The sequence below is a fragment of the Chelonia mydas genome, chromosome 1 (genome assembly GCF_015237465.2).
Source record: "Chelonia mydas isolate rCheMyd1 chromosome 1, rCheMyd1.pri.v2, whole genome shotgun sequence".
Taxonomy (NCBI): domain Eukaryota; kingdom Metazoa; phylum Chordata; order Testudines; family Cheloniidae; genus Chelonia; species Chelonia mydas.
In genome coordinates, this window is record NC_057849.1 from 318,494,289 (window position 1) to 318,521,155 (window position 26,867).

Consider the following 26,867-nt stretch of genomic DNA (forward strand, 5'->3'; position numbering starts at 1 on the left):
AAAGCTTCTAGGTCAGTGGTTCTCAAACTTTTCACTAAAGCCAGTCACCAACTGCATTTTGTCTTTTTTTTTTTTTTGCAATGCACAATTACATATAAGCACCTTCTGCCCTGGCACTGCAACCCTAATCCCCACCTGGTGTGGAGGATTGCCCACAGCAAGGTGGGTAGAAAGTAAGCTCACCTTGCACTCACCCCACAGTGGTGGCTCTGTCTCATGGAGCTGGCTCCCCATTCTAGGTTTAGCCTGGCCACCTCTATGTCATGACATCCAGCCCTTGATATGGTGACTCATCTAGAAACTTCCCATGCCCCACTACTAGGTTGGGATCCACCATTTTGGGAAATACTGTTCAAGATGATTTACAGACCGGGGAACCCCTTGTGTGGGCCCTCATACAACACAAGAGCAACTGGTGGGATAAAGACTTAATCCCCTGTTGTACCAGGAATTGGCCAAGTGTAGTTTCCCTTAGTTTCCCTTATTTCCCTTTGATTGCCATCTAGCCATGCCACACTGGACTATTTGATTGCCAGGTTGATTGCTTGCTAGCCTTATATGTCACCAGTGTATGCCGACTTAAGAAAAGTTGTACCCATTGCTCACCACACTCATCATGTGTGTCTGTTTTATCCCCATTGGTGTCCAAGCATATAAACTTGGTTTGAAAATAAATTATTTCAGCTGGAGATTCCAAAAGATATGGTCAAATGCTTAAACTAAAATGTAAACTTTACATAGGAGGGGTTTCTCTCTTATTACTAATTAATATTTTGTTTATTTGAAGGATTTCAGCATGACAAGAATAAAGGTATCTACTTCTTTCCCCTGCAGAATCCCTGAACAGAAAAATGTGGTATATCCTTTTGAAATAAATACATTATTCTATGGTAGTTACCTCAGAGTAGTAGTTGTGGCCGGCGCTTGGGTTGGCAGAATGTAACCTCCACGGAGAAAGAGTGGGATCTTGTCCAATGGGGCATCAACACTAACATATTTTCTGTGCCAGGAAGCTGGCACTTCATCACCCTACCACAGAAACAAATACAGTTCAAAGCTCTTTATTTTAAATCCAGATATCATCATTAATTACCATACAGCTATGAAACAGATCTGGATTTACACTGATGTAAGTAAGATAAGAACCAACCCCCAGAATAAAACCTTGGAATTCAGTGGCATTTCTTCAGATTTACATCAGTATCTAACAGAATCTGGACCTTGAAGTTATGCATAAGTGGTACACCAAGGACAGAAAAATCATGAATAAGATGCAGTGAATCATCTTAAAAATTGTGTCATTGTTCAGTATCTTGTGAAAAACTTGTGAATAGTCTCTAAGCAGAAAGCAAGAGAGTCTTGTTAACCTTTCTAGGTATATGGAAGCTGTTACATTTCAGTTTTGTGATAAGAAATTTATAGTCATTTGGAATGAAAACTTTGCTAAATTTTCTTCAGTCTTTGAGGCAAAACGGTACCATAGTAATTCAAGAACACCATGGCTCTTTGTCTAGAAAAAGTCCATTCAGAATGCTGGTGCAAAGATCATTGTCCTAGCCCATCACTTTGACCACATCACCCCTCTCTTTCTATCTATTCATGGGCTTCCTCTTCTCTACCGTATCAAATATAAGATATTTATCTTCACTTTCAAGTATCTTGATGACCTATCCCCACCCTTCTTATCTTTCATTCTATACTGAAAAGTTGTCTCCTGCCTCTGATTGTCCCATGATGCCAGCCTCCATTGCCTTTGTGCTTTCTCCCATGCTTTGGCATAGTTCCCTGAAAATATCAGCAAAACCAATTTATTTTCCTTCAACACCCTCCTTAAAACTTTAAGTGCTGCCATCACAGTCAGCTGAGATGTGGAGCCCCCTGGTGTGAGGTGCTGGGAGTTGAGAAATAGAATTGTTTGAATACTTTTGCTTGGTTTGCTGACAGTTTGAAAACAAACACACACACAAAAAGTAAAAAGAAAAAAAAAGTCAATCAGAAGCAAATTATTAAGAAAACTTCAAACCAAAAAATGAAAACAAAATTTCATTTGGGGTTAATATAAATGTTTTGTTGGACCTGAAATTAAACAGTTTGATTTTGAGCTTTAACTTTTTTTTAATAAAGTTAAATAAAATTGAAGGAAATTTCTAAACAGAAAAACCCCAAACATTTCAAATCAAATTGAAAATGTCAAAATGAAACAGGATTTTTTAGGATTTGCTTAAAAAACCACGCAGTTTGGTGAAAATGACATGTTTTTAAATTCAGATTCAGTGACACTGAAATGTTTTTCACAAAAAAAAAGGGGGCATTGGGTTAAAAAATTTCACCCAGCTCTATTAAGAGGTGAAGTTACCAATGTGACCTGAAGGCTGACTCCTGAAGGACTGAGTCCTTACTGAAGGAGAAAGGGGAGAAATAACTTAGACCCTCATCCTGGAGCCACTGGCTGAATGTGAAAAAATTCACCTATAAAAAAAGGCGCCAAGTGATGATTCTATAAGAATAAAAATGTTTATGGTTCCAGGCTACTAACATTTTTCTTCTTTCCCTTCTCCTATTCGTAACTGCTCAGAATAGTTAACATTAACCTTAAACTTCTGGGATGGAATTTGCAAAGGTGCTCAGCATTGGCCTAAGTCTTCTCTTATTGAAGTCAAAATGCATTTCACCATTGACTGTAGTAAGAGCAGAGGTAGGCACTGGTGAGTTGGAGCCGCTTCACACCGGTTCGCATGAACCGGTTGTTAAATTTTGAAGCCGGTTTAGAACCGGTTGTTAAAGGGATGGGCAGACTCCGGCCCGTGGGACCGTCCTGTCCGGCCTGCCTGAGCTCTCGGCTGGGGAGGCTCCCCTGAGAATCCCTTTTTAATTTTTACTCACTCGGCAGCGCTCCGGGTCTTCGGCGGCACTTCGGTGGCGGGTCCTTCAGTGCCGCCGAAGAACCAGAGCGACGGAAGGAACTGGTTCTTCAGCTTTTGGCAGCTCATCACTGGAGGTAGGCCAGTTCAAAGCACTTTTGAAAATTCAACCCTTAGGTAATGGAACTATTTATACAGTAATAGAAGCTCTCGAGCAAACACTAAACATTTTCAAGACCCAAGATAGGTGGTTGGCTGGAATGGATTTGATTGCTTGTTTGTGTTTTGTAACTTGGATTGTTCCACACTTCTCTGGGACAATTTTTCAAAGAGGCCTCAGCCTCATAGGTCAGATTGCCCTCCACAGTTTTTTATGCCAAAATTGTTGTGGTGTGCAAAGTTTTGTATTACTGTGTAAATTTGCAGTCAGGTGTGCAAATCAGATAAATATATATCCACCTGATTTGTATGCATGAAAGCAGTGTAGCATGCAAATCTGAAACTTATGAATGGAAATAAAAATAGAAACCCTGACAGTTGTAGGCATGATTTTATAGGCTGCTCTTGCAAATTCAGCCCTCTGTGTCTTAGTGCTGTATAAACCAAAAATAGAAAATAAAATGCTCCTGAAAGCTGGGTAATTTTCTTGCTCAAGTAGCCAATCTGGTGCAGAAGGTTTTTTTTTTCTTCTGGATTTCTTCACCACAGATGCTTTGGAAAAAGATACTCCTGAGCAGTGCTAAAAATTTATTTTACTTAGACTGTAATGTTTTAAATTATGTTCAAACTGTAAGAAATTGTAAGCTTTTAAAATACATACTGTATAGTAGTCAAACCAGGATGCTTCAGGGAAATACACATCCACCAATCTTGCTCCCTGTAATTGTCATAAAAGTAGTTAAACTATTTTTCCACATTTTTGACAGTATATTGCTAATTTTTTTTTTGTTTTGTGCTTAAGTATCTGTATATTCAATATCCCTTTAAGGTGAAATCTTAGAATCATAGAATCATAGATTATCAGGGTTGGAAGGGACCTCAGGAGGTCATCTAAGTCCAACCCCCTGCTCAAAGCAGGACCAATCCCCCAATTTTTGCCCCAGATCCCTAAATGGCCCCCTCAAGAATTGAACTCACAACCCTGGGTTTAGCAGGCCAATGCTCAAACCACTGAGCTATCCCTCCCTCCCCAATATTTATTAATATCTTGGATATTAATAAATGTTACTACTGTGGCAATATACTAGATCTGACTAATCTAGCAGTGCTTGACAGCTGCCTGCATCATGCTGAATTTGGCTCATCTCAGGTATATTGGATGAGTCCATGGCACTGTCAGATTAATTATTTTAGCCCAGTATCCATGCTGCAGGCCCCAATCCAGCAAACAGCAATGTATATGACTTCAATGGGACTAATCCCATGCTTAGAAGTTTCACACATGTGTCAATACCTTCAGGATCAGGGCCTTAGACTGGATAATGGAGTGAGGTTACACAGATGTTGATGGCACTACTTGAGGGGAAAGGCCTCCTTATAAGGGGTAGGTATGAGACACTCAGTTTGGAATGCTTGACTCCTCCCGGGGGGAAGTGACAGGAAGCAAGGTTACATACATCTCTCTGCCTAGGACTCTTCTTTATAATATTTTACAGTGTCATTATAATAGGTAACTTATTGCTAACTGCACAATTACTAGTATATATTTGGTGACACGTTTATTATTGAATTTCAGAGAAAAAGTCATGTTAATTCTAAAAGTGCTTAGTATAGGATTACTCTGGAAAAAGTTTGAATCAAAAGAAGTACGTTCCATACGTTCTTGGATCAAAATAGATTGTTATTCTCATGTATAAAATCCCCTAGACTCTCCACATGCACATCTCCCCTTTCCATGCAGAAGCAGGGCTCAGCTGCCAGGGAACAGGTGGACAATGGGAGCAAGAGGAGGCATGGATGGTCCTAGCCAACAACAGATCCACTAATTTGGGGTAGGAATCTACGGTTTTTCCTCCCATGGGAAGATTTTTTGTTCCTAGAGCCTCTTTTCATGGGTTTTTAAAGCAGTAGGAGATGATCTGGCCCATTACTTACAAAGTAATCTGTAGAAACGTGCAATAACCATGAAGACATGTGAGTATATCTTGAAAATTTTACATCACATATGGGAATAAGCACATATTGCACAGATAGCTGAACATATAATTTGAAGTGCCTGGCCTATTTAACTGAGTACAAAATAAACAGTGTAGTGGTGACTGGAAATCTGTCAATAGAATGGGACTATGACAAAGTCACCCATCTGAAATGTTTAATGGAAAACTCTTGAAGTTGCCATCATGCCTGGGCAAATGTAAACAAATTGAAGGAATGTCTAAGAATATATTGCATTATTAAAGCACGAAAGTCTTCAGTTAGACATAAGAATTAATATACTGGATCAGAACCAAAGTCCCGCTACTCTAGTCTTCTGTCTGACAGTGGCGGTGACCAGATCCTTTACCAAAAAAAAAAAAAATGCAATAATCCCACAGTAAGCAGCTGCATGGCAATCTGACCCTCCCCAGGTTTCATCCTGATCTCATAAATTAGAGATTGCCTTAAATCCTGAACCATGAGATTCAATACCCCTTCCAAAATACCTTTTTGATTCTTGATCTGCCTTCTCTAGACCGTTCACCATTTTATGTACTTTTATCATATCCATCTTCTCTCCAAGATAAACAATCCTAGTTTTTTCGCTGTCTCTTCATATGAGAGTTTTTCCCAGGTCCCTGATCATGCTTGTCACCCTTCTCTGAACTCTCTGTGAACTCCCCCAGTTAGTTTTTAGCTGTTAAGAATATAGGGGATATTTGAAAATGAAGGACTCCAAGAAGGCTCAGAAAGCAATCTGCCCCGGTGGTAAAAATGATTTCATACACAGGAATAATAATATCTCTTTGAACTTCAGAGGCACAAGTTTAAGATAAAAATATGTGACAAACAGCAGTCTGTTTGGGGCTAGACCTACAAAGGGGACTTAGATTCAGTTTTGAAAGGCCTAATGTATTGGCATCCTGAAGCCGAGGGGATTCCACAGCCCTGAGTAGAGGACCCAAGGTCCCTATAGAATGCATGGGGAGAGTTAGGTACCTAAGAATAGGATTCACAAAAGCCAGCAAGCTGAGTGGGGAGCCACCTAATGCTGAGGAAAAGCTTCCCAGGAAAGCGTTCTAACCACTGAACTATAACAATATAAGGGGGCCACTGCTGCCACAACCACCTCTTTGTCCTCCTCCAGCTGTGCTTTGCGTGGGGCCCAATTCAGTGGGCAGCCTCTGAAAACGCTGGTTGGGTCAGGCCACACAGGCAAGATAGGCAGGGGAATGCCTCGGTCAAGAATTGTCTGGGGCGTAGATGCCCAGCAGCTACATCCCAGAGGATCAGGATTTAGGTGGCTTTGTGTATCCCCACAGGCAGACATTTAAGTGCCCTGGGGCTTTCCTGGTGGAAATTTTGGCACCTGCAAAGTTAGGCAGCCACTTAGTGAAGGTTTTGAGGATCTAAATTTTTGAGTTAGCTACCTGAAGTGGCAGGTAAGTACCTAAATCCCTTTGTGCCTCTGATCATCAGTATTGGTAAAAAATGACATCGTTCACTCAGGTTCTAGTAACAGACTTATTCCAAACAGAAATTTACATTACTACAAATATAACTATTCATAATGGCTTGACCCCTCTTCCCAGTGCTCACCCAGCCTTGCTGCTGAGTATCAAGGAAGTGGTAGTGTGGGGGAGTGTCAAAGGGTGTGCCTGCCCTGTTGCATGGTCTACTGGTCAGCATGGCTCTGCTGAGGCCTGCCTCAATTTCCCCTTCACTTATGGCCCCTTAAGTCCAGATGTTCAAAACATTCCCCCTTCTGTGCTCCAATGTAGTAAGTCCTTCATAGTCTTTCCAAAGAAAACTCAAACTTATGAAGTGTTTGTCCCAATTTCAGATGGGCCCAGCTCCTCCTCCCTGAAGGTCTATCCTCTATTTAAAGGTTTATTTCTTTCACCCCAGTCCCAAGCTGGGCACAGCCCCTCATCTCTCTGAGGGTCTGTCTTCCCCTCAGGGTTCAACCACTCTTCTGTTCCAGTTCCAAGCTAGGGACAGCCCTTCCTCCCTGAGATCCATCTTCCTGCCCCTGCCCCACTATTGTTTGGCCTTCTTCATGGGTCATCCCTAGTGGTATCTCCCGCCTGCTAACTCAGAGCCCTGCAGGAGCCTTCTTATTCCCTGCAGTGTCTGCAGCCATTTGCCAACAACCTGCAGCAGTCTCCCCTGTTTTAAAGCCCAGGTGCCCTCCATTAAGCCCCATTGGCAGCAGAGTCCAGGTGCAGACTAAGGATTGCAAGCAAACCCACTGAGCACCTGGTACTTCAGACTCAATGGCAGAAAAGAATCAGTGGTCCTAATGGCCTCACACAACAGGGGGAAATGCCCTGTGCATCCACAGGACAGTGGGTTTTTTTTAAACCAATCAGAAAGTAACTAACTAATGTTGTCATTAGAGAGACGAGGTGGGTGAGATAAAATCTTGCGTTGGACCAACTGCTGTTGGTGAGAGAGACAAACTTTTGAGCTATATAGACTTGAAGAGCTCTGTGTGGCTCGAAGGCTTGTCTTTCTCACCAGCAGCAGTTGGTCCAATACAAGATATTACCTCACCCACCTTGTCTCTCTAGTATCCTGGGATCAAAATGGCTACAACTGTATATGAAATTGTCATTATCAGCTTAACAGAAGGACTTTGGTTTCATTTGGATTTGGTGTTGGGAAACCCCTAGCATATTCTTTCACAAGTTCCAATTCCAAGATTTTTGGGGCAGTTTTAATTGGAGGTTAGTTTAACAGCTTTGTCCACAAGCTGGCAGTCATTCTATATCTGTTTCTCTGTCATGGCTTTTCTTCTTCCTGCTTCCAAAATCTACAATCCCTTTACTGCTACAGATGGCACCTTTCAGGGACATCTGCAACATGAGACTCAGCAAGTAGGAGAATCCAGCCTGTGTATGTATAGTTGTACTTTCTGTACAGCTAGGTCTGTTTGTGAAACTGACTCCTCAGGGATTGAGAATGGATAAAAAAAGTGGATGATGAAGATAAATGTACAATCACCCAGCCTGTGTTTTAAAGCCCTGAACAGTATTAATCTCTTTGGTTCCTATATTATAACATTTTAAAGTTAGAATACTTGCCTCTTGAAGAACTGGAGCAATCATAAAAGCTGGTCCCCAAAGGAAAGCTGTATCTATTCCATGAGTCTGCTGATCAGAAGTAAATCTAGTTTTGAAAGAAAGATACCCATTGTTAATTCAAATCTTTTTTTTTTCAAAGACCTTGTGAAATATTTTGATCCTGAGATTTGCTCACTGCACCAACAGTCTCTGGTTTCCTACGTTAGTGTGTTCCATCAATATCCAGATACCTTTTTCATGACTGATAGCAAGAAGTTTTGGTTTCTCATTTCCCAGCCTTTAGGATCAATAACTTAGACCTCATCCATACGGGCAATAATATATTGTTGACTGAAACATGATTTAAAACATAGTTCAACACAGTTTTCCTAGCTAACATAGTCAAGTCACATCTATTTTACATGTATTAGAGCATACATGTAATCATGTATTTGTCTTTGTAGTAGGCTGTTAACTAGCCTAGAATATGGTTTGAGAAAAGTTTATATTCCAGGCAAACCACATTTAAATGTATTTCATGCTAACCATCTTTAAGAACAGTATAGCGAAAATAATTCCATTGCCATTGTAAACAATGCCTTAGTATGTAAACAGAAGAAAGTCTTTAGTTATCCAACCTGATTTCCTGACGAGAGAATCTAGAATCTAGAGGGCTAACCCAGTACCAATGGCCCTGTGGAGAAGCACGCTACTCAGCTTAGTTCACGGATACACACCATACCTGAACTGCCACCTCCAGGCAAGACCCAGCCTGCTCAGACTGCCCCATTGGTAAGAAACATCCAGCTGTTCATCCTACTCCCTCAGTAAAGTACTAGCAGGGAGCCTAAAGCACTACTTTGGCAGCCACATATTTGGATATCAGACTATTCTGGCCTCCTGGGAAGTACAGGCCTTCGGGGGGGATCAAAAGAACCACTTGGTCTTCAACTCTTACAAATGCCAATGGAACTCAGATCTGTCAGCCACCTGAGCAGAAGAGCAGCCTGGAGAAAATGCATGAAAAGATCCCTAAACCCTCATAAGGTGCAAGCATGATATACATTATTTCTAAAACCTTCCTTCCTCATCAAGCTCCAGACTCTCCAACTCCCTCCAAACTGTACCTCACAGAAATATTGATCAGCCTTTGCTGAACAACAATATTCCTCCAGCAGGCACAGAGCTGCTGGGGAACTCCTCCTGTAGCTATGCTACCTTCAGCATTCCTGAATTCATTGATCTGGATATTCAAGTGGAAGAGAACAGACACGGGGTAGATTTTAAGTGGCAGGCTGAAACTTTATTAAAATGTAACATCGGAGAGGGGCACTGTTCACCCATCTGTCATGTTAGATACATTTTAGAATACCTCAAGCATAAAGACATTACTCCTCATCCAAGACAAACATCTGTGAATTCTAATACACACCTGGATCTGTTCCTGGCTGCTTGCGGGACCAGTGCACTAACCCTGAAGGCATTGAAAAAGGGCAACACCAAATGCAGAGCATAGAGCATCCACTAACCCTGATAGAATCTATATGGTTATGGGATGTCTATCACCTTCTCTGCATGCATCACCTCTGCACCATCCCTCCAATAATTTCCTTACCACAAATCTTCTACATGGGTCAGGGACTCCCACTAGTCTGCACTAAAAGGATAAACCAGTTGGGCAACCCAATGTAGTGGATGAAGCCAATCCACAGCGGCTAAAGACAGAGCATATCAACCCACCTAATGTTTGGGGATGGGCCAAAGACATTGGATACCTTCCCGAATTCTGTGAATTCAGTGAGGTTGGCCAAGTAAGCCCTTAAATCATTGGGGCAAAAAGTATTTTCAGTTAATCCTGTAGCTAACCATAGCCATAGTTCCATAATGGGTGAGACATCACCTGTGGATTTGTGCTGGCACACCGTGCACATTTTTGGAATCTATGGTCCTGAAAACAAGATAGAGCATCTACAATGCCATTTTCTACCCTGGCGCCACACACACACACGTAAAACAAAATGCCCTCACTAGTCTCATTACCCATGCCAACTTTGCTGACTGTTGATTCGTTATGTGGACCACTGCTTGGTTGTCTAGCTGTCCCTTGGGGACCTCTTCTGCCCTTTCTCTCTGCAGACCAGCCACTTACATCTCCCTTTTATCATGGATGGAGTTAATGAGGTACATCTGCCATAAAGAATCAGTAGAACTTCTGCAGGTTTATGCAAGTTCTAACACCAGCTGACAGGGTAGGTAAATAGAATAGCATTAGACCTGTTACATAGACCATGAAACTGATAGAGTAAAGAGCAATGGAGAGAGTCTTGGGGATCTGATATTTTCCAGTGAATACAAAGTTTCCCTCCTAAACTATTCATTTGCACGTGTTCGTAATACTTTCTAGTGGTTAATCCAGAGTCTCATGACCCCATAGCTAACGTGGAAGAGGCCTTCCTTAGCTCAAGTGGAAGAGGCCTGTATTTTCAGTGTTTACAGTCCCAAGTTCTGTCTCCAGTAATGACTGTGGTGTCTGAATACAGACACACAAGGAGCATATTATTGTTGGAAAGTAATGTCTCCTTAATTGAAAATCAGGAGCTGATACACTGAGGAGGCTCATATATGTCCTTCCAGCAAAGGGTGCAGTGTTTTTCATGGCAAATCCATAAGAATGGCCAGACTGGGTCAGCCCAAAGGTCCATCTCGCCCAGTGTCCTGTCTACTGACAGTGGCCAGTGCCAGGTGCCCCAGAGGGAATGAACAGAACAGGCAATCACCAAGTGATCCATCCCCTGTTGCCCATTCCCAGCTTCTGGCCAAGAGGAGATGCCACTATATCCAGGTGGAAAAGAGAACTGCCCTCTCCTTGGAAGATGATGTAGCACACAAAGTCCTATTGCAGAATAACTGATGCTTCCTTGAGAGTACGTTCAAGTATTTATGGCCTTCTCTGCAAGCCTTTCAATCTACATTGCCTAAATTAATTGACATTTGTCAAATGGCTGCAGAAACTGACCAAATCTCTGACTGCCAGACACAGAACTGGTATTACATAATTGATTCTTCATGCTGAAGATGTAACACTACTTAACTTTAAACACAGTCCTTTTACAGTAAATATTTTACACACCAGTCATCAGACAAAGAATAAAAGTAATTGCCTTAGCTACCTGTAAGACACGGTCTTATTTAGGTCTGGCTGGAAAATAAGAGTTCCATTTTGCAAAATAATTCAGGTTTCATCATTTGTTTTCAATCTGGATCAGAACAAGACCCAGACCTTTTGAATTTTTTTTTGTTAAAGAGGAAAAAGGGGGAAAGGGGACGGGCACACATCACAGGCAATGGTCCAGCTGACTAGCTGATTCATATTTTGTCAGGAAGGTAAAATGAGAGAGAGACAGAGAGACCTCAGAATACCCCATAGCCCGGTCGTTGTGACGCTCACATGGGATGCAGGAGACTCTAAAGTTCCTGCTCTGAATCAGACAGAGCAAAAGTAAAGCATGAATGCCCAGTAATCACTGGGCTATTGAGTGTTCTGGGGTCTCGCTCTCATTTTGACCTTGTCTGAATATGGATCAGCATTTTCTAACAGAAAAATGTTTAATCAAAAAATTCCTGACTAGCTCTAATGGTGTCATCATCACCTTTGATTTCCTTCAGTTATTTCGAAATGTATATGACATTGCTAAAGTTTCCATACACTGACTTTATGTGGTTTTATTGCTTAGGAAAGGATTCTCTCAATGGTGTCTGTGTCATCATACCTCTATATGTGCATAGCACATTGTATCTGATCCTGAAGGAGTTCTGTATTGTAGTAATTCCAAAAGAACCGTGGCAATTGAAAAACAAAGGGAAATGTACCCAATGTTCTAGTTGTTAAAATAGTGGAGAGTTTGGGAGAGTATATTGAGTCAAAGGTTCATGTGCCTGAGGACTTGCTCCAGGCTCTACCTAATTGGGTGTGTGACAGAAAACTTTCAGTAAGAAACTTTGCTTGATAAAGACATTTATATTCTTATAAAAATTTGAAAGTGTTGCAAGAAGAAGGGATTTAAGAAGGGAACCCATTTATTTTTCTTCCTGCAACAATCCCACTACCTCAGACATAATAACAAATAACAAGCGATAATTTGATTTTTTAACAGGGTGTTCATAAAGGTGATTGCTTCAACAGACTGAAAACAAACAACACAGGTTATGTGTTTAGGGCTTTACAGAGTGTATGTCAGGAGATCATCATAAACCAGGATTTTTGATTTTTAAATCTGTTTTTGATATCTGAGTTTATGTATTATAACCAATCCCAGTTTCATCCTTTGTAAAAGTTCGGAGTTTTCTGAATTGTCTGGCTGTTTTAATAGCTAAGATTTTTGGTTGTTTTTGAAGGCTTACCCTAATAAGTTTGTTTCTTTTAAATTCTCTTAATTCTAACCTCAAAAGCTTTTCACTTATTCAACAAGTTTTCTTTACTCTTGATTTAGCTGTAATAATATTAATACAAAGATAAAAATATCCTATGCAAGGGTGAGAGTAAGTGGGAAATCATAGGGAAGCAAATGTATCAAAAGGAGAAGATGAAAGTGTTTATGTTTAGGTATTTGATTTGCACATACAAATACCAGTTATATGTCTAATTGGCTGTTTGTACATACAAACACCACAGCTGATCTTGCAATCATGAGCATAAATTAGGCATGCAAATGAACTCACTCAGGTTGAAAATGTAGGCCCTTCTACTCATGCCCCAATCTACTGTGTTTCTCATAGTCTATGAAAGCTAGTTAGCCTATACACATTTCCCACTGTTTGATGTTGTCCCACTTTTCCTTTTTTAAAGATATTAACCAAGTCTTGAATCTTAACATGCACATACGGTGTAGTCTTTAAAGCTGTTTGTCATAGACCATCACTTCAAGTCCTTTTCTAACTGTTGAGCTATTGAATTCTTTTATTATTTCATTGCCTCAGTGTGAGGCACTAAAACACAAAGCAGAATCCAACAGGCCACAGTTGTTGTATGTTATTTGCAATGACCACGTGGCCAGATTCCATCATTGGAGATTTTTCAGCGCAGGCTGGACAAACACCTGTCGGGGATAGTCTAGATAATATTTAGTCCTGCCATGAGTGCAGGGGACTGGACTAGAGGACCTCTCGAGGTCCCTTCCAATTCCATGATTCTAAAACTATTGTTGGGAGGACATCTTTTAAAACACATCTAATAAGATACCAAAAGAAAACATATGCAGATTTCAGTTTTCTCTTCTATAAAGAAGAAAAATACTAAGTAAAATCCTACAATATTACCCTTAATGATTCTATTTAATTTCTCAAGAAATATCAAATCAAATCCATAGAACTTTTTTGTACTACAAACATCTAAGTAGCTTTAGATACTTGATTAATTCTACTGAAGCAATGAGACTGCTTTCAAATGCAAGCACTATGCCCAGTAATAAGCGACTGCAAGATCTGGCCCTGAAATATTGATAGCAGAAGTGGAGAATAGATAGGACCACAAACTTCACATCACTGAAGACTACATGAGGGATTCTTTTATTAATGTGCATTAAATCACTGCTATTTACCCTTGATATGAATATCCAAAGAGCCCTAATGGTTAAAAGTATGGACAGAAACACTGTTAAGCAGAAATATTAAAAATAAATATTTGAAACATCATACAACCCATTCTATTAAACAAACACCTGGGAACTTTCCTCAATTGTTATTTATTTAAGGGGGCGGGAATATTGCTTTTAAAGTAAAATCTATGTTAAATATTACATGAACGATGCAAAATATTTGTACTGTTTTACTGTAAACTTCTCTTGTTAAGGCAGAGGGATACAATTTTATCATTATTATTATCATCATCAAAATAAATATAAAATAATTGTTACACTGGATCTGCAATAAATATGAATACAATATGACAGATAGGAAAGAGACTGATAGCTTACTCATGCATTAATCCTCGCACCACTGTGCTTCCATGGACATGAGAGTCAAAGAATAAGGTGTACAAATAAGGCAACAGCGTGTATCTAATCAATAGTGTAGACCGAGCTATCTCAGCAAATTCTGCTCCAAACACTGCAGGGTCTTGCTCCTACCAAAGAAAAAGTTATTTGTTTTGTATTTAAGTTTACAAATATGCAATTATTACACAGAAAGTAGCCTGTCATAATTTAAGAAAAGCTTCTATTGACATGAACAGTCTACAGCTGAATGCTTAGAGTAAAAAAAAAACCCCTAGACTAATAGTATAGAAAATAAGAAGAATCCAGTCTTACACTGATTTAGAAACCTTTTATTCCTAAATATATCTGTGAACGTCATAAGCCATGGACTTGATCCTTAGCGGTGCTGAGCACCTGCAATTGCCCTAAAGGTCACTAAAGTCATTGAGAGTTGTAGATTTTTAGGTCCTCTCAGGATCAGACTCTGTATATTTAGAAATCATTTCACCACTGAAATGCAGCTACCTCTGGTGTAGAATGTGTAAGATAAATGGAAAATGGATACTCAATATGCTGCCAAACAGAGGGAACAGGGAAATTCTTTTGGCCAAGACCATAGAGATAAACCTGTATGAAAAGCGCCTTGTGATTTTATGGCCTTTGGGTGAAATTGTGGCCCCACTGAAGTCAGTAGCAAAACTCCCATTGAATTCAATGGGCCAAGATTTCATCCTTATTTTTAAGAGGTCTCAACTTGGTTTGTTACTCTGCACTACAATTTTTGGATGCAAATAAATGCAGACCAAATATTTTGGGGGCACGCTTAATTGAATCTAGACATCTACCTACCTGATTTCAAATACTACTTGATAGTTATGTCTTAATGACATCAATTATGCTTACAAATATTTGTGCATATAATTCTTAGGGCACAATAGGGTAGGCCATTACTAAAAGCCAGGTTGTGATTTGAAAGCAGTGCAGGAAATTTAGCTATACATTTTCCAGCAAATTTAATCGAAAATGTGTTCAGTCCCCTGCCCTACTTTAAAAAGCTCAACCCTCATTCCTAAAATCTATATGCAGAAGACAGGACTTCTATTTTTAAGGTTTTCTCAAAAAGACCCTCACTAAAAACTGTATGGCCTCCTCAGAAGGAGAAAGAGCAGATTCAAAAATTCACTGGATATTGTTGACCTGTTGTATTCAGTGGATTCACTCTGCTATTTATTGAAGTTCATAGAAACTATGGACTGAGATCATGAAAAGGAGTTGTAAGACTCCATATCTGTTTTAAAAATTTCTCCTTAAATGAGTCAATTTCTCTTTAAAATACTGCATTATGAATTCCTGGAATAATGAAACATAAAAGGAACAGAAATAATAAAATTTTGCTTTTATATTATCTAGTGTTTTTCAGGCAAGCATATTATTAAGCCATGCAACATCCCTGTGAGTCAGACAAACCAGATGCTTAAGATCAAATTTTAATATTACACTTAAGTTATTTTTAAAGTTATTTTTACCCTCTCTTATACATACATCTGCATTAGTCAATAACCATGTTTCCTGCTGGTTTCTAAGCTCTGGAATGCCAGCTACTTTTTAAAAGTGGAATATTTTTACCACTTGGACAGCCCTAGTGTACAAATATTGTCTAAATACAGTAAAAATAGTCAGTCGCTGAGTCACTCAAAGCTCCCTGCAAATCAGACTTTTACAAAAAATGAACAGAACTGTTTTATGATTTTTAACAGTACAAGAAAGAATTAATTCTAGTTGCTCAATTCACTTTTTCTTGAATTGGCATGTAGTAATTTGAGTGTGTGGGGGGAACATCATGTGGGCCCTATTCTGCAGCCCTTACTAATGCCTTACTCCTCAAATGGATCCATCAACATAAGGATGACGGAATTGGGCCCTTGACCTACTTATTTATGAGTTGATAAGCTACAGCCTTCATGAAGAAAGCACTCATGTAGCCATATGTTTATATTTCCATTGTATGCACTCATGTTTGACATGCAAATTAACTACCAACCTGTATGTAGACTACAAATATACTCTCATGTAGGTCAAACACAATTTTACATTTTCATGCACAAACGGGTGCATGCACAAGTGCAAATCAGATAACTGTAAATCTAAATACAGTGGACACCCTACACACAGAATATTTACCCACAGTAGTATCTGAAAAACCAGACATTTCCTATTCTGATTATAGGGAAATACTTTGATATTTCCTATGCCATTGGAAGGTAAATATGGGGGCAAGTCTTGACTTTTTAATAGCAACCATTGTGCCTGTTTCCATGTGCAATTGCCCAATTTTTAAAGGCACATACCCATTTGTGCAGGCCAATGTGAATGCTTGTGGGTGCCCCGTTACATCTGCCTTTAAAAATCTGGCCTTGCAGCAAAATGAAAGTGAAGAGTCACAACATGAACTCCATCTTTGCACATTTCATCTTACAAAAGTAAAAACAGCCTCTTGTAATAGCAGAATCTTTCTTGTTACAGCACAGTGGAGAAATATAATATATATCCAAAGACCAGAGGAAGGGGGGGAGGGATAGCTCAGTGGTTTGAGCATTGGCCTGCTAAACCCAGGGTTGTAAGTTCAATCCTTGAGGGGGCCATTTGGGATCTGGGGCAAAAAGTGGGGATTGGTCCCGCTTTGAGCAGCGGGTTGGACTAGATGACCTCCTGAGGTCCCTTCCAACCCTGATATTCTATGATTCTATGAACACACCTTCGACCTTTCAGCAGCTAGAAACAACATGATATTTCTTTCTAGCTGAGATAAGAGCTAGAATGAGTATATGGATACAGAGTTAGATTTGATCATGCGCTTTTTCAGTTATGAATTCAGTTTAGTTGCTTTTTTTCAGATTTCAATTATTCTAGGCTGAGTAACTGTTGTTTCTACTGCTACTGTCCTTGAAGTTTCTAATGTATAAGAAATATAATTTGTCCAAAATTTCTAATTATGATATATGTCTGAAGCTTAATTTAAGATAATGCAGGCTGTACCCTGTCTACCCCTTCCTGTAATGTATGTTAAAAGGTGAACATAAAAGCATTTTAAAAACATTCTAAGCAAATAAAAGGATATCTTATATGTTCATATTTTAAAATTACAACCAAACAATAATTTATGGGCAGGAGACAATCGCAAATCTGTTCCTCCTTCATTTGCCTTCAAATAATTGTTTCCCTGCAATACTTGATAACATCACTAACACCTAAAAGAGAACAGGAAACAAAAACTAGGGTGTTGGCAGGTAAATCATGGAGGAAGTGATTTTTATCTACATTTTTGTAATTGTAAACTGTGAACAAATTTATTTCTATGCAGCTTTGGGATATTAGACTTTTTTTAAAGTTTCCATCCATTTTTAAATTATGGGAATGCATAACAATCCCTTCTGTGCGTGACATCTGATAGCACTGCACCATATAAAAGATTCCTGTTCACCGAACAAGGATTTACTCACAAAAATGCAGAATGATTTCTGAGAGTACAATTTAAATATTACAATGATGAATATGAAAATCAAGGGCTGCGGCATTTAGTAGCTTTGCTTTCTTACCATCTGGCCCTCTCCATTATGATTTCTGGAGAAAGGATAAAATGAACCAAGTTGCATCCATCGTAAGCAGAGTTCATAAGTTGTATCAAGGAGAAACCCACAGATATCAGCACCAATCTGAAGAAACATAATACTTAAATAAGTGCTCATGAGTGTGAGTAAGAGTTGCACAGTCAGGCCCTAAATCAATGTTACAGTGAAACCTGTTAATAAAGGTCAACAAAAAGACAGCTATTTTTCTGGTGATTTTATCAGGTGGTCCCACAATACAGCGTAATGAACATGGAAAAAAATTTGCAGGGACTGAGAATGTCAATATAGATTTGACTACATTTTAATAATTGTATTATTTCTTCAATTCAGCTTGCAAAATTAGAAATATATTTTGGAATTATGAATGATGAAACATATATCAGGAGTTATTATGAATGATGAAACATATATCAGGAAGGAAACCTATTTTTGCTGGTGTAATGCAGACCCTGGTTTTGGGCAGGCAGGATCAAAGCTGGGACCTCTGGAGCTTAGTGCATGAGCTTCTACCACATGACCTAAAAGCCAACTGGCTGTTAGCTAAGGCTGTAGAGCAGACTCAGTCGCTCTCTCTTTAAGTGGTCTTGGTGCCACTAGATGGGACAGAACACCACACCCAGAAGGTGTGTGGGTTACACTGGCACGTCACACAATTGTTTCATATGAGAATCTTTGATTCTTCTTTAACTAGAAAAAATTGACAAAGTTAAATTTAATCAGCACCTGCTTGCCATATGAAGCATTTCATTTAAGCAAACATTTGGATTAATTTCAAATGGTATTATGTATGAAACAGTGAGAGCCTTTAGACAGACTTACATATGGAATCCCAAAGAGATTAAATTCCAACATTCCAATTATTGACATGTGCATATCTTTCCAGCGTGAAAAGTTGTCACCTAGCCAGTGACCGGAATATTTCCCACTTCCGACAAATGTAGAACGACTCAGAACGAATGCTCGCTTTCCAGTGGCCTTCTGAACAGCACTGGGAAAAAATGCATAAACATGCAGTGAAGAAAACCCAGCTCAAGCAGTTTTCACATTATAAGCTTAATTCTGAAGTCCCCATATAGGCAAAATTTTCATCAAGGTCAATGAGAGTTTTATCCATATAATAACTGTTATTGTGGTCCGTTACATTCTTGAGTCATGTAAAATACAGAAATCAGTACTGCATCCTTGTAAAGAAAAATGACAACCATAAGTTGGTAAGAATGTATGTCATGATTGTCATACAGATCATGGAATCCATGAAGTTTAGGGTCGTGTACTCATTCAGGTTCCTCATGAATCTGAATGTATGTGAATAAGAACATAAGAATCTCTCACGATTTGTATTTATGTTCTTCTGAGGCTTGGTTTTCCCTCAGAGAGCCATTTATCAGGTTGAAATAAAACTAAAGCAGGTCTTGTTGTGGAATTTCCACCATCCAGAAACTGAAACATACTATGAGAAGACGAGATCTCTCAATAGTTTGATACTCCAAAAGCTCCCCAAATTATTAAAAAAAAAAAAAAAAAGCCAGTGAGAAACATATACACACAAATACAAGGAAACGTACAAATACTGGAACTTGTGTCATCCCTACTTATATTCATGTTTCGTTTTAGTTTAAGATGTCCGTGTTGTTTGGAAATGTTGTGCAAATAAGTTAGCAAGTTAGTTGTGGGTGAGAGACTGAGTGAAAATGGGACAATGCTTAAATAAGCAGGTAAAGTGAGTTAGACTCATAGACTTTAAGGTCAGAAGGAACCATTGTGATCATCTAGTCTGACCTGCACATTGCAAGCCACGAAACCTCACCCACCCACTCCTGTAATAGACCCCTAACCTCTGGCTGAGTTACTGAAATCCTCAAATCAGAGTTTAAGGACTTAAAGTTAAAGAGAATTCACCTAGTTTAAACATGGAAGTGCACCATTCTCCATGCTGCAGAGGAAGCTGGAAATCCCTCGGGGTCTCTGCCAATCTGATATGGGGGAAAATTCCTTCCCAACCCCAAATATGGTGATCAGTTAGACCCTGAGCATGTCCACACTACTTGAGCGTGCGTAGGTGTTGGATGAAAGTCCAGGTGACGAGTTGTCCAAATTTTACACCCAAAACAAACTATAGGACTGCACAGAAGGCTAATAGATTGAGGTACTTGGCAAGAACACGGTCAGACAAAGAACCAGGCTAGTGAACTCACCATGAAGGCCCCCTGAAAATTCTGGACTATCAAGATTTGACAGGGCACTACATAAAGGAAAGAGGGTGGCTGCAAAGCAACACCTAAACTTTAAGACAGTACTCTTTCGGGGACACGGAAGGAGGAGGGAAATTAAAAATCTGGATGAACATGGAGACTTACATAATGGGAAAGAAGGGACAGCAGTGGTTAAGTACCCAAAATATGAGGTGTCCCCAAAATATTTTATAAAGTTTCAAAGTCATTGCAAAAGTAGGGCAAAATTCTCTTCTCAGCTCCACGCAGAAGTACTCAGCTCCAATATCTGCGGTCCTTACATGTACAGAACTCCTACTGAGATCAAAATTTATCTGCAATTATAGGAAGAGCGAAGACTGAAACTGAGAAATATTATGCGGATCTTAGAGGAGAAATGTTGCCATAGTTTGTTACTGCAGAGTATGCCCCTGTCTTTTCATAATATTTATGATGACTTCTGATGTTATCAAGACTCCTCCCAAAATTACCATGTCTAATCTATAGCCTTGACAATAAACTCTAATATCTATATTCATATTGCTATTAGTAAGTCTGACACCCCTCTACATTTATATGGTTATCCAGTCTCATGTCTTTTCCCATAACATTCACTGTATAAAAATAATTGTACTATTTTGCTTTTAGTATAGGAATTTGTTTACGTAGTACTATTAGATAATAAAGTATTAGAATATCAGGGTTGGAAGGGACCACAGGAGGTCATCTAGTCCAACCCTCTGCTCAAAGCAGGACCAATCCCCAATTTTTGCCCCAGATCCCTAAATGGCCCCCTCAAGGATTGAACTTACAACTCTGGGTTTAGCAGGCCAATGCTCAAACCCCTGAGCTATCCCTCCCCTCAACCCCTGAGTATTGCTTTAATGGCAAGTATAAAGCCAAATGGAAGTAACAAACAAGCACCAAATCAAACTATGAAAGAAATCTTGAGCTATGCTAAACAAAATGCATCCTTCCTTTCACTGATTTCCCCCCATTTCCTGTCCTGGTAAAACACTGAAAGTTAGGAACCCAAATTCTATTCAATTTCACTTAGATTTGGGCACCTAACTCCTTAGGCTCCCTGGAAAACTGCAGCCTAGATTATTAATAGTTTTGTGTATTATCCTCATCAGTTTCCCTTATTAATGAGATTTGCACAAAAGTGCTGGCACACACGTTTATATAAGTGATTTAAGTATTTTACTGTACTGGCTCTTTAACTGGCATAGATTTTTCAAAATGTGTTATGTTGACATTTCTAGAACAAACGGATTGGTTTTCATACAAATAAACAAATAACTAAACATTAAGCTTATGGGCTAACCACTGCAAGGCGTGCAATGCCTGAAACGCAATGGAATCGGTATGGTTCTGTTGTTCAAGGGGGCCAGTTGGTGGAGCGGCCACATAAAACAAGACTCCAGGTCTCTTTTAGAAGTAACATCCTGGAGCATTACTGGCAAAGAAATCTGCCTTCCCTAAACCTTAGTATAGGTCTCCTCAGATAATCCAGCTTTATGGGCAAATTACTGGTCCACACTTGCAACACAGTGCTGAGTAGTAGTAATGGGTGGAAAACAATAAACTAGAGCTGGTTGACTAGTTTGTAACAAACAATTTAACAAGTTTTACCACTTTGTGAGTCATCACAGAACCAAATCTGATTTTCTCAAATACATTTGTTTGAAGTTATTCACAGAACATCATCTGTGGATAATTCTCGGGCTGTAAATTGTGTGAGAGTTGATTGTTGCAAGTATTCAGTATTCAAAAGCCATCCTATTTGACTGGAAACAGATCACATGACAGGTTTCTCTTACCTGATTGGATTTCTTAGAATCAGATTTTAGATACAAATACTCATGATTATTACTTTGTAATTCAATTTCTGCAAATATTCTGCAATATATGCAGTTTTGATAAACATTCCTGCCATTAACATCATTTACTTGATTATTATTTGTGGAAAGTGAATGCAAAAGGGGCATGAACACAGCCATGGAAGACATTTGTTTTTAAAAAATCCAAATGAATATTCTCAGAATATTGTTTGCAGTATTTGCCCAGTTCTACTGCACACCCTGCTTCTCTTTTTAGATGCATTAGGAGCTACTTTATATTTTGAAAATGATTTTTCTGTCTTCAAGAATTCTTTGTGTTTGGTTGAATAAAATGTTTGTATTTCTCATGAACAGTGCTATTCTTCAGAAGCAGGAGGATGGCTGAGAAAGGCACTTTTGTGTGGTGCTATGTTTATGAAGCTGAAATGAAACAGATTTGAAAAGGGCCAAAACTGGCCTTTACTTTCTGTGTTAGGTCTGTACAGCTGACACAGCATGCAGAGCACACAGGCTTACTGTTTGCGATGGACTGCCTTGTGGGTGGCAGAATACTTGGTTATAAAGCCTCAGGGCAGTTTTTCAGATGTGGAGGTGGACTGAAGGATAGGCTCCTTTAATATCCTAAATACCAGGATGTGAGATTGTGGGCCACATCTGAATTCTCTACCGAGCTCTCTCTGGCACAGAGACTGTGTATTCGTATGTGGTTGTACAGAAAGTAGCAGAATGATGGGGCCCACACTACCGTTAGTAAATACTAATGTTAAGACTGAGTAAAAACAACATAAGGACGCCAGGTTTTGGCTCTTTATTAATACAACAAAAAGAATTGTGTCTAACCTCAATTTGTACTGAAAACAAGCATGATGTGCCCATTTGATTTTTCTTTTTTGAGAGTCTAAAAAACATATCCAACCTTTGAACTAACTCTAGTTTCATAGTGACAGATAACGTTAGTCTGAAATAGCTCAGAGTTTTCCAGCTGCAAAAATGATAATTTTTACATTAACCTATAACTGCAATGCAATGTAACTCCACCATTCAGAATGCCCTTTGGGTTTTCCTTGCCACATCACAGACTTATGCCAAAAAATAATATACTCTCCAGGCAAGTCAAGACATGTCCATGAAAAGAGGATTTTTGTTATCTTGGGAGTCTATGTTTTTGATTCTTCCTCTAAAGTAATAAATACTCCTTTACATATGACATCATAATTAGCTGCTATGGGAAATGGTTGTGAAGTCACTAGATCTTATTCTGTAGCTGTTGTGTGGGGAGAACTTTCACAGAAGTCACTGAACTTCTCAGTTTAGTTTCACATGAGTAACAGCTGAAGAATTAGGCCCTATCAGAATTAGGCCCTTTCACTTTATCTCAAATAAATTAACATGACAGAAGCAAAGATTCTGATTCCTTGAAATTGTCCTTAGTACATAAAAAGCAAAGAGAACTAAACAGATATTTCTAAGTAGAGCCCATTTCAAAGTTTCCCATGTAACATCAGCTGTTCTTAAATTCTTGTTTAAACTGCATGTTTAGAAGGAGATACTTGATGACTTACACAAAAGTTGGTGGTGTCTGTGACCAGCCAAAGAGAGAATGTGTATTATAATGATCCCCCAGATAAGTTTTTGAGTCTGGACATAATGTCTTCTGAGCCAGAGAGTAATCGATAATTCCTGAGAATGACATGTAAAGTTAGAGAATTATTCAGATCAAATTTCAAACCTCTTCACAATTGTATTCAATGAAGAAATACTACAATATAGAACAAAATCCTAAAGATTTTAAAAGGAATAAAAGCTGAAGCACTGCAGGATCTATTCTTTTTTGATTGCTGTGTGTTTAAAGATAATAGTGACAAACCTTCTTCTAGATGGACATAGCATAGGGTTGCCAACTTGGTAATATTTAAAACCAGACACTCCAGCAGGAGTGCCAGAACCTCCTCTGCTTTGCCTCTTCCCCCGATGTCCCACTCCATTCACTCGTCTTCCCCCTACCCTCCCCTTGCTCGCTGCTTTTCCCCTCCCACCCACTGCCCACCCAGGTCAGGAGGGACTCACTTGCAGAGCCGGGCCTGGGAGCTGCAGGCACCTGACACAAGCTGAGTAGTGGCTGGCGCAGGTGATGGCCCGGCACCTCCCTGCCTACCCTGCCTCCAGTAACCGGACTTTGGGTGTCCAGTCAGGACATCTGACCGGACACTGTCAGGTTCCCATTTTGATTAGACTTTCCAGTCAAAAACCAGGCACCTGGAAACCCCTAGATATGTTATGTTCAAAGGGATGTTTCTATTGAGTAGGCTGTGTTAATGTAGTCCAGTTCTATGCCTAGAAAATCAGATCTTTTAGAAAGGTAATGTAGATTCAAATACTAACACACAAAAGGAAAAATCACTGAATCAATAATAATCCTACAGGGTGACACTTGTTTCCTATTGAGTGACAAACTTTAGTAAATTCCAGTGTCAAACAAAAATAAAAATGCAAAGGCACAAAGACCTTGCATAATTATGTGAAATCATGGGTCCTCAATTTGCATGTCACTATCATTGTAGACGGCAATTAAGCAGTGTGACTCGGAAGGCCTCTGTGACAGAGTAAGAATTCATAACGAGGCTCAAATCCTGCCTCTCTTTCCCTGCAGCATGTCGGACTTAAAAGACTGTGGAACTAGTGGAGCCCATGCTACTGTATGTTTGAAATTACTACAAAATGTAATCTCCAGGATCTGAAACCATATTAGCACGTCCTCTCTACTCTCCTTCTAGCGCTAGAATCTTTATGATTGGATCCTTTGACACAACAGGCTGTAAAGTCTCCATTGTGGCTGAATTGCATGTGGAATCATTTAATTTACAGTCAATTTCCAAGTAATTTGACAGACAATTCACTAGTTATGGCTAAGTGTAATATTCTGGTGATAAGTAAGTATCAGTTCTGTCCTGCATAAGAAACAAAGGGAAATGTAAAATAAAATTACCAAGACAGAATCCTATTATCATGATTCATTCTTATTTTAAATACTGCAAAGCCTCCTTGATTTCTGCCTCGATCATACAGCTTATTTTCACAATTGTATATTAATCCACAACTTAAGGGGGTTTTTATAGAAAATTGCTTTTTAAGGGCCAGCTTTTCAATCTTCGGCCTCCATTTTTATGGGTTCAGATTACAGGTGCAAATAATAGTGGGTACAGTTGAGATAACAGTGGCTAAGTTTGTTATATGTGAATGCAAAGCAGCTTAGATATTTCAGTGACCTTATTTGTGGGTACAATTAATGCCAACAACAAAAGAGGCGTACTTAAGGTGACTATGGAAAGCCTTTAAGGGCTTGATCTTTGAAATCAGTGGGGAGATTGGCCTGGGTAGCAGTGGTAGGATCTGTGTGTAATAGTCAAGTTCAACAAACTCCAACAAATACAGGAGCAGGGTGAGAATCTTCTTGACATTTCCTGTTTAAAAAATTTCTATTGTTTTCAGTATTTTACAATCTTTAATAATATTGTACTTTTGTTGTGTTTCATTCATGAGTTTGTTCAGTGTCCTGAGCACCTCAGTGAGGGAACAGGAGATTTAAAAATAAAAATGTTACTGTTACAAAGCATCCATATTGGAGTGCAACAGAGAAAAACAAAGTAAAAATATCCAATATTTCACTGCCAACAATGAACTGTATCAGCTGCCTGCTGCCAGTTAGGCTTGCTAGCACAGCAGGGGTCTGTTGGTGAAATGCTGACTAGATTAATTGCTGGATTGTTGGCACCAGCTGCAGGGCTTCTGGTTTCCTGGGACATAGTTTTAACACCAGGCATGTTGGGTACTGGAAGAGGTTTGTCCACCCCATCACTCTCATACAACTTTATTAGAACCTATCTTCCCGAGAGAAGTGTTGCCAAGGATACAGAGATAACTACAGTAGTTACTTTTTTGGAAAAGTGCCTAGGAATCTTGACCTTTCATCACAGATGGGCTGAAGTTTAACCTCTCACATCCAAGTGACACCTACAGCACAACATAGAGGGTCTGATCCAAAGCCCATTCAAGGCAGTAGAAAGATTCCTACTGACTACAGTGAGGTTTGGATCAGGCCTTAGAACTACACAAAACTCATGATTCAGTTCACACATGTTTACCGCAAAATCAGAGAATTCAGGGGGGAAATGGCAATTGGGAACTACATGCTATTTTAATGAAATTGCACCAGTACAAAACAGCAACAAATTTGCCTAGCCGTAGTTCGACTTTAATATTTGGGGGAGTTGGGGGAGGGCTCCAGTCAGGCCAATGGGCCACACGTGGGGGAAGGCAAATTCCACGCCTGCCTAAGGCTTGCAATTTGGGGGGACAATGCCCCCCGCTCTCTCCCCCAAACTATGCCCATGACAATTTGCCCTAAATTTGCTCCCTTGCCTGGCAGAAAAGTGGTTTTCAAGCCTTGCATACCACAACCCAAAGAAAAAAAAATTCTGGGATGGCAGTGTATTCCCTTCCTAGAATGGAATTTCATTACTGCCTATATTCCATGATCTACACCAGCGGTTCTCAAACTTCATTGCACCCCCGACCCCCTTCTGACAACCAAGGAGGGGGGACCAAAGCCTGACCCTGCCTGAACCCCACTGTCCCACGTGGGGTGGGGGCAAAGCTGAAGCCCAACAGCTTGAGCCCCAAGCAGGGGGCCCATAACCCTGAGCCCCAACACCAAGGACTGAAGCCCTCAGGCTTCAGCTTCAGCCCTGGTCAGTGGGGCTTGCGCTTCGGCCCCAGGCTCCAGCAAGTCTAACTTCAGCCCTGGTGACCCCATTAAAATGGGGTCATGACCCACTTTGGGGTCCAGACCCACAGTCTGAGAACTGCTGATCTACACGTTACCTAATGATAAAGTCCTGGCTGCTTAGTGAGCCAGTAAAAGTGCATCTGTGAGGCATTGTTTTAGCCAATGTGAAGGGAATAAAGGAGCCTTTAAGATTACTAATAAGATAACCCATTGGATATCTCCTCACTGAAATACTAGTAGAACTAGTACTTTGTGCGGATTGTAAGATTGTGTGTGTATCTGTGCAAGTTATTTTGATGCTAAATTCAGGAACCTCTTGTGAGGTGACATTGACTTGAGAGTGATATACCCTTGTCCCATACAA

The 26,867-nt window shown here is 39.7% G+C and overlaps 1 protein-coding gene across 1 annotated transcript in view; it reads right to left on the reverse strand.

Moving 5' to 3' along the window:
• The window catches only part of LOC102934244 (maltase-glucoamylase, intestinal-like), a 91,305-nt gene that overhangs the window by 10,491 nt on the left and 53,947 nt on the right, over positions 1–26,867 (reverse strand). The window contains exons 11-18 of the mRNA XM_007056426.2: positions 23,280–23,397; positions 18,483–18,651; positions 17,631–17,747; positions 16,790–16,846; positions 14,035–14,183; positions 8,084–8,168; positions 3,682–3,738; positions 899–1,029 (exon numbers count right to left, since the gene is read on the reverse strand). Of these exons, the coding sequence (XP_007056488.2) occupies positions 899–1,029; positions 3,682–3,738; positions 8,084–8,168; positions 14,035–14,183; positions 16,790–16,846; positions 17,631–17,747; positions 18,483–18,651; positions 23,280–23,397 (883 nt within the window). The remainder of the gene's footprint in view (positions 1–898; positions 1,030–3,681; positions 3,739–8,083; positions 8,169–14,034; positions 14,184–16,789; positions 16,847–17,630; positions 17,748–18,482; positions 18,652–23,279; positions 23,398–26,867) is intronic.